General features: G+C 48.7%; 1 protein-coding gene across 1 annotated transcript in view; it reads left to right on the plus strand.

The window, feature by feature from the left end:
* The window catches only part of RSRC1 (arginine and serine rich coiled-coil 1), a 343242-nt gene extending 334957 nt beyond the window's left edge, over nt 1–8285 (plus strand). The window contains exons 9-10 of the mRNA XM_051983080.1: nt 3674–3820; nt 4115–8285. Of these exons, the coding sequence (XP_051839040.1) occupies nt 3674–3820; nt 4115–4207 (240 nt within the window). The 3' untranslated portion in view covers nt 4208–8285. The remainder of the gene's footprint in view (nt 1–3673; nt 3821–4114) is intronic.
* The last annotated feature ends 372 nt before the right edge of the window (nt 8286–8657 follow it).

Below are 8657 nucleotides of genomic sequence, written 5' to 3' on the forward strand. Positions count from 1 at the left end.
GCTGGCCTTTCTCCTTGGATTCCCTTCCCCCACTCCTAGTTCATGGGACAAGTTTTCTTTGGGTTCTTGAAAGGCTCCTGGGTCACCCTGACTCTCCCCTGCCTCTCCCCTGGCTCCTCCATAACTCGCTGCTGCTCCAGTAGAATCCCCAGAGAACCCGTCCACATTTCTCTTCTTGAGGAGCCGCCTTATTTATTCGTGTCTCCCTGATGCCTGGTTTTTTTATCCCAGTCATTTAACAACATCTGACCCTCCCTGCCAGCATAGGACTCTTTCTTGTGAAACAAAAAGGGGGTCGACACACCGAGTGACGTTATAACCGTACGTAGAGCACAGCGCCCTCCATCGTCGCCCACCTCTCCCCAGAGAAGAGAGCCTTTCCCCAAGGTGAGATGGAAGACGAGAAAAAGCTGCCATTGACACCTGTCCCTGAAGTCACCGGTACAATCAAGCACTTATGGCTACGGAGCTCTGCAAGGTTGTGAAGGACACAGTGAGTCCCGTCTCTTGGCCCGTTTTCTCCCCCTAAACCCCCGTCTGATTCGGAAATTCGATTGAAGACGTTGGAGTTGAGGTAAATCATCACCCTGGAGAAAAATGGTCTTCGGACTTAATGAGACTCTGGTAGTCAGTTCCTGTTTCCTTTTCCATCCAGATCACGGTCTTAAATCTCCACAGCAGTCGTCAGTTATTCGGGGGAATACCACCATTTGCTAAACCCAAGTTAACTTTCCACATGTTTTTCAGGTTTTGAGCAGGTAGAGTTCAGTTAAAGGCAGTAACCTGCTCACCACGGGAGCTGTCCGGACAGAGAACTGCCCCTGCTAGTTTAGGGAGCCCCTTCCCGGAGGCCAGACTCCACGTGGGTCTAACAGGGGGCTCCCTTCAGTCTCTGACCCTCACAGTCCCTCACCAACCCCAGTGGCCGAGAGAGCTCCGGCCACTTCTGAGGCTCCTGGCTGGGAGTCACCAGTGACAGTGACCGTGGGTCTGGGCGTCCAGAGACCGGAGCTTTACCAGGTTCTGGTTCTGACGCTAGACAAGTGCACCTGGGTCTCTGTGCCTGGAGTTCCTCAGGCCTCAGGGTTGTGAAGAAAGTGCCCCGTAAATGTGAGTTGTTAGAGGAGTGTGCTGCAGGCGCATTCCTTCTCCAGTCTGGGAGAGACCCTGCCAAGTACACAACTGCCCCCAGACACTGTTAGAGTCTCATCCCTGCCCAAGGCCCTGAATTGAGACAGCGGTTGTCCTTCCTCCCTCCAACCTCCTGGACTCCTGGTGTGGCTGGCAGCCCCCCTCTTCTGCCAAAGCCAGGCCCTTCCTTTCCCAAACCTCAGCTCCACGGGATAAATGGTGAACTGCGGTGGGCAGACTCTACTCTCCTACCTTCCTCCCCCAGAGAGGAGCCTGTGGAGATCAGGGAGGGTCTCACTGTGATACCCGAGGCCCCACGCAAGGCCTGGCGCCATACAAGGGGCAGTGTGTGGCCCAGGAGCCATGGTGCTGGGAACGTTTGCCATCGGCCCTGGCGTTCCCAGGTCAGGCTTAAGCCGCTCTCGAGATCACCTGGTTGTCGTCCTCTCAGTGGGCCTCGCCACGGTGGGGCAGGTTATCGGGGACTGGCCTGAGCTCAGGATGCCAAAGGACAGCCGAGTGTTCGGGTCTGGACATTCCATTGAGAGAGGACCTAGGAGGAGTCTTGGAGGACTTGCAGCCTCGGAAGGAAAGACCATGAGCCAGAACAGGAAGGAGCCAGCCAGACCAGGAGTGAGCCACCCCGAGCCGCAAGGGGCCAGAATAAAGCCCCTCCTCTCCCCCCCCAGAGAGTTGTTCTGCTGTGCTCTGGGGAGACTTGGGGCTAAAAGGGGTTAGGGCCCCAAGCCCAGGACTCACAGAAGCGGGGCCTCAGGTAGGAGCCGCCCTTTCCGGAAGCTTAACTGTTGGGTCAGGTTTTAGGAACAGAAGAGAATTGTGGTTGTTGTAGGAAAGATGGGGTGCTGCTGAATGCTCGTGCTCCGAGTCAGCCTTGGAAAGAGAGGAGAGAAATGGCACCATCTTAAGCAAGTTCAGCTAGGAGGAGGCAGGGATGGGACACACTGGTCCTGGGCTTGAGGAATTGGAGTACCAGCTAGAGGGACCTGGGGAGGAAGAGTCACAGAGAGGAGGAGGAAGGCTCCTGAGCCAGTGCAGACAGAGCGGGCGCCCCGGGGAGCAGGAGCCGCCGCCAGCAGGTTTCAGCGGTGTGTGCGGGACTCACACCCAGGGGAGTCCCTGGGTCTCCCAGGCAGGTCACAACAGTGGAGTGCTCCCCCTATAGGGCACGTTAACAGGCTCTTCCACAGCAGATGCCGGCCCACCATGTGCCCGGTGCCAGGTGTGAAAAGAGCAGCATCCTGCCTCCCAGGAGCTCTGACCAGATGGGAGATGGGTACAGATGCAGCCCTGGAGCCACGATGGAGCACCAGCAAGGAGCAGACGGCCGGGGAAGATCCCATCTGCACGTCAGGGAAGGAGGAATAGAGATGGGCTGTCTGGTCTGAGCACCAGGCATCCCAGAGAAAGGGGGGGAACAGGCGCGTCCGCACCCCCACACAGCGCCCAGCAGCGAGAGACAATCCACAGACTGACCCGAGTCCCGTGTGGCCAGACCACAAAGGGCACAACACTCGGCACGTGACTGAAGTAAAGATGGATCACGAAGCTCTTCAAACCACCAAAATCAGGAGTTTTTATTTTATCCTGCAGGCAGAGGGACATGACCTTGGTAGTGGGGTGCTAGATGGGTCTGAGGGGGGCGCACCTGCATGCACTCCCCCCTCCCTGATTAAATAAGAGCCCATTGCAGCAGTACAGATGAGCCCCTGAACAGAGGAAGGAGCCCCAGGGCTGGAGGTGGGAAAGGAAGGAGCCCCTGGGGAGATGTCCCCAGGACAGTGGAGGAGGATGGGGACTGAGGAGGACAAGAGGCCGAGAAGCCCCCGTGGGTGACAGGGGTAATAAGTGTGGGTCTGGGTGTGTTCGGGGTGCCAGCAGCAGGTGGGCACTGATTATCTGCAGAGTCCCAAGAGTCTGGAGCCAGAGAGACGTCAAAGGTGGAGGGTTTTGTTAAGCTCTCCCATTGCTACAAGGTGGCCAGAACCTGCTCCTCACAGTGGGTTGGGGGTGTGATGCTTTGAGACATTTCATTGGTGTGGACCCTTACAAAACACCCCGAGTGTTGCGTCTCCATTGGGTGTGTGGTCCAATGAAGTCGGGCCAGCGGGAACACGTAGATGTCCTGGCCATCCCCAGGGAAGGAGCTAAGCTCCATGGGGACTCAATAGCCTGCTGAAAATGTCCCAGGGAAGCCAGGATTGAACCCCAGGCCCATCCCACTACCTGCTGGCAGGTCTCACGGTCACTGCTAGGTCTGGGCCAGGCCCTCTTCAAAAGAAAATTACCCCAAAAGAGGGATTTGGGCCAATAAAAAGAGAAGGAAAGTGTTTCCTTGTTTACCATATAATAAGCTCTCCCCTCACCCCAATAATTGTCCCTCCTTATCCAGAAGTCTGGGGAATCCTCCTCACAGCACTGTCTCCGAGAATCGGTGCTTCCTTGTTCAGCTAAAAAGGCGGCCGGACCATCCTGGCCTCCCCGACCCAGGCTGCCATAACACGCCTGTTTTGTTTTTGTCCAGCCCACCGACCCCGGCGAAGGGAAGCAGGAGCCGGCCACTTCGGGAACGGTGACTGCAGATCCGCCACACGTCGAGAAAGAAATCGAGCCCAGCAGCATCCCGACCGCTATCAAGTACCAGGATGATAATTCTCTAGCCCACCCCAACGTAAGAGCTCTGGGCCTTCGGCCGTCGGGGGGAGGGAGATCCAAGGCCAGAACGGGAGCCATCCCTGTGCTCAAATCTATAAGGGCAGAGACTTAGAGAAGGGGTGTCCTGGTGGAGGTTGAGGGTCACAGGACCCCCCCAGCTGTGGTCACCCCCAGTCAGAGGGAGCAAGGAACAGGGGCTCTGCCCCCTCAGGGCATCAGGCCGGCCAGAGGCCCAAACGGGCCCCGAGCACCCACGATCTCCAAGCTCGAGCAAGCTAGTAATTTGTTCCTTTATTTTTCTTTCTAACAGCTATTTATCGAGAAGGCCGAAGCCGAGGAAAAGTGGTTCAAGAGATTAATTGCTCTGCGACAAGAACGACTGATGGGTAGTCCAGTTGCCTGACTAACACAGGATTGATTTCACTATAACAATGAAATTAAAGTTTGGGGGGACACCAGAGTGAAAGATGCGTGTGCTTGTGTGCGTGTCTGATGTTATTTGACGAGCTCAATAAAGTGGCCGTTTTAGCCCATTTTCTCCTCCTCACTTTTTCCTGCTCATTTAGGCAGGAGTGTTACGGATTGTTTCTGCAGTAGAGATATCAGAAATTTGGGGTTTGTCTGAGAAGGCTGAGGCTGTAGTGGCTAGAGAGTTGAAGTTGGGCTCCCCCAGCTCCCGACGGGGCAGCCTTTTTGCCCTCAGGCTCCTCGCCAAGGAAGTTTCATAAGTTGCAGAGCAGCTGTCCGCTGCATCAGTGGGAAATTTTCTGTCTAATCAGATGGCTGGACCCAAAACAAGAACGTACAGCTGTCCTAAAAATAGCCGGGGTCCAGCTGAAAGTCCAGCGTCAAAATATAGTTAGCAGGTATTTGGAAAATGGCGAGTAAAACTTTGGGCGTGGTTTTTTAATTTGTTAATTTGTTTTTGTTCATTTTAATTTGTAAAATTTAATTTGTTTAATTTGTTACAAAAAGCGTACCCCTCTCCAATCCCTTTCTACCTTTCCCTAAAAAAGTTCAGTAAAACTGCCCAGTAGAGTGATTGTGATGAACAGTTCTCTGGGTGAGGGTTTTTAAGAGAGAGGATGTGAATGATTTACACATTTCTAGGAATCATTGTAAACTCTAAACACAAGGCTTTACAGCGCATCTAGTTGGAAACTGCTTAATTCTTTGTTTTAACCAATAACCTTTGCAGTCATAGACAAAAGGGGGGGAATATCATTTCTTTGAAAAAAAATCTACATATATGCAAAGTATTAAATTTTATGTATGGAAGGAAAGATATGTTTAGTAAAAACATTTTTAAAATAGTCAGAAATTTTATTTGCTACTATTTAGAAACTGACTCTTACTGGAGGCTTCCTTGAAAGCCCAGTAGCATAAGACATTTTCTCCTGTAGCCAGAATTCCAGAAATCATGTCTAACAGAGAGGAAGAACTCCCAGAATCTCAGGATTGAAAGGGGTGTCAGAAGCCATGTAGTCTGCCCCGTGTCTAAACGAGTATTCTCTCTCTGTAGCACGCACAAGTCATCATCCAACCTTTGCGGGAAGATCTGGATCAATATTGGATCCCATTGCACGTCCTGATGCACCTGCGATCGAGCTGTGATTTTAGATAGATTTAAGCCAAAGGCAGAGCACTTGGCTGGCAGTAGGTCTTCTTGATTGACTTCGTTTTACTTGTGTGGATTGTTAAGCCAAATGGTTTCAAGTGCTTTTGAATCTCAGCACAAGGTCACCTACAAATAGGGGCATCCAGGTCCTTGGCCGCTCACTAGGAATAACCTCCTGTCGGACCCAGTGCTAGACGTCCTGCATGACCGCGCCGCAAGGCCGCTCTGGGATCCTGTGTTCTCCCTGGCCTTCCTCATCTTATATGAGCAACCAGAAGGGGATCAAAGTTGCCTCTCGCTGTTACATGTGATTTCAGTGTATGTGTGATAGATATTGTGAATTGAAAAGGAGATTGTGCTCTATTGAATCAAATTTTTTTAAGTGTGTGTGTGTATGTGTGTGTGTGTGTGTGTGTTTAACTTCCAGATTACATGGATGTAAATAACACCATAGATGTATGTATATGTGCATGTATATCCAGATATACCAGGGTGACTGCAGAAATGTGGTCTGCTTAAAATTGTACATGTGAACTTTTCCTGCTCTCGTCTTGTATTCTTCTCAACTCCAAGGGCGGTGTAGTTTCAGGAGGATTCTCTAGCTATTGATGTCAGCCCTTTTTGGTAATGTGGTGTCCATGATTTTTCCCACTTATTCACTCTCTTTCCCTCCCTTGGATTTCTTAAAAGAGCAATTTCTCAGTGTCCTCAAAATGGCACAGACTCAAAAGCAGCCTGCTCTTGTGCATATTTGCTCTAGCATGTCTGCTTTTCCCATCTTTGGAGGTTTTTTTAAGTGTTATTTCTGCTTCCTCATATATCACATCAGATCCCCTGATGTTGGAGTCCCAAGATAGTTTGTTACAGAACTCTTGGCGTATCTTTTACATTTCTTTCTGCTTATTGTTTCCCTTCCACTTTTTGCTCTAGATAGCTAAGTGACCGACCTAGTGAGTAGAGGGCGGACTTGGAAGTAGGACCTGAATTCAAATTTTGCCTCAGGCCAGGACTAGTCAGGACCCTGAAGAAGACACTTCCACTCTCATGGCCTCAGTTTCCTTCACTGGAAAATAAGGATCATAATTGTCCCTGAGTGCCATGGTTGTTGTGAGGATCATGTGAGATGATATACAGTATTTTACAAACCATGAAGTGCTTTATAAATATGAGATTGTTGTTCATTTCTTGGGAAAATTTGGCTTAGTTGGATCCCAAAATAAGCTTTCCTCAAAATCACATTTCCATCCACTGCTTCTCATTTTGTGAGATGATGATGCTCAAAAGTTTCTACCATCCTCCTCTTTGACCTATAGAAGGAAGGTGTCTATAATGTAAATTCATGCTGTCTTTGGCCAGTATTTCCAAGTTACTTCTTAGCGTCATTTGTCCTTCTCAACGTGACCATTGACTATATGCTAATTCCTTAAATGGTACAGGTTCATGGCAATATCTGTTCCTTGATCCACTTTCCATTTGTTGGAAGCAAAAACTTTTTTTTTCTTCCCAAAGCAGACAGGATTAAATGATTGACTCAGGGTCACACAGCTAATAAGTGTTAAGTGTCTGAGGTTAAATTTGAATTCAAGTCCTTCTGAGTCCAGGGCCAGCACTTTCTTCACTCCCCTCCACTCCAGCAATCACTTTTTTTTAATAAGTCGACTTGCTCACCATATCGCCTCCTTTCTCTTGTTTCTGACAATTTAGCGTTGATTCTGACTTTTACTGTATAACTGCACCTAGGGAACAGATTCAGAAGTTACTCCAGAGTAGTTTTCATTGGGACGGCGTTAGTCCGTGCCCCTCATGTCTGGTTCCTCCTGCGATTCACTGGCACGAGGCTCCACGCCAAGACTTTGGTCACTTTAATTCATGAATCACATTACCCAGCAAGTTTTTCACCAAGTTTCTCCTAAATCTTAGCATTTGAAGTCACCAAAGAGTGAAGTATCTGTTGATTTCATTTGGAGGGTTCTGCTGACTTCCTTAACCTTTGTAGCAGATGTGTGTGAGCAACAGCAAAAAACCCAAGATTCGCCTCTTGTCTGCTAACTTTATGTATAGAAAACTCATCAAAATTAATAGGATTTCAAGTTCACAGGGCAGCCAGGGATGCCATGTTGTCAAAGTTGTAAGGATAAGATGAGCTGATAATTGCAGAGCACAATGCCTGGCACAAAACAAACACTATCGAAATGTTAGCTATTGTCATGTTTTTATTATCATCATCATTATCCTTCAGTTCCTCCAGTAATATTTCAAGTTATTGGTCACTGGACAAAGACATCGTATTTAATGCAACAACTGTTAAATTGACATTTCCAGATTGTCTGAAAACTGTATAATTCTTAGCAACTTCTACTTTATGATCTTCCAAAGTTAATGGACAGTTTTGTATTTTTTCCTTGTTTCGTGGATCACCATAACCAAAGAATTCTTCCGCAGTGAGGCTCTCTACCATTAGCTAAGCCGATCCTTTGGCAGTGGAGTCTCTGTAACCAGAATCCTTTCCTGAATGCTAGAAACTGCCATGATAGCTACCCTTTGAGAGCCGAGGCTCTTCTTTCTGTGATGAGGCGCTAAAGAAAGGAGAGTCGTTGTTGCTGTAGATATCTGTGATCCACAACGAGAACTGTGAGAAGTTGGCGCTCAGGTGCAGAAAGAAGCGTCTTGTTATTATTGTGTGTCCACTTTATGCCTGTGGGGATTCCCAGTTTGAATAACAACTGGTAGTCTTCTGTATCTAGATTTGCTGTCACAACTTGCAAGTGTTCTCCATTTTGAGTGTATTTTGGAAAATGAACTCTTTGAGGATGTTATATTTTTTTTTGCTAAAATACAAATAAAAACACCAACTTTGAATTCATTTATCCTGACTCTTGATGGGCGTGCACTCTAAAATTCGGAGAACACATAATAACTAGTAGAGCATCAAGGCTCTTTGTTATTGAAATAGCCTTCAGTTCTAAACCTCAGCTTAAGAAAATGAAAATGGACTCAAGGTTCAGGATGGTTCTAATTTCTGTGATTCTGTGACTGTCTGTGCAACAAGTGCTTAGACTGGGGCAGCTAAGTGGTGCAGTGGTTAGAGCACCAGCTCTGAAGTCAGGAAGACCTGAGTTTGAATCTGGCCTCAGACACTTAACACTTCCTGGCTGTGTGACCCTGGGCAAGTCACTTAACCCCAATTGCCTCAGCAAAAACAAAAACAAAACTAGTGCTTAGACTCTCCCGGGCT

The sequence above is a fragment of the Antechinus flavipes genome, chromosome 3, assembly GCF_016432865.1.
Source record: "Antechinus flavipes isolate AdamAnt ecotype Samford, QLD, Australia chromosome 3, AdamAnt_v2, whole genome shotgun sequence".
NCBI lineage: Eukaryota > Metazoa > Chordata > Mammalia > Dasyuromorphia > Dasyuridae > Antechinus > Antechinus flavipes.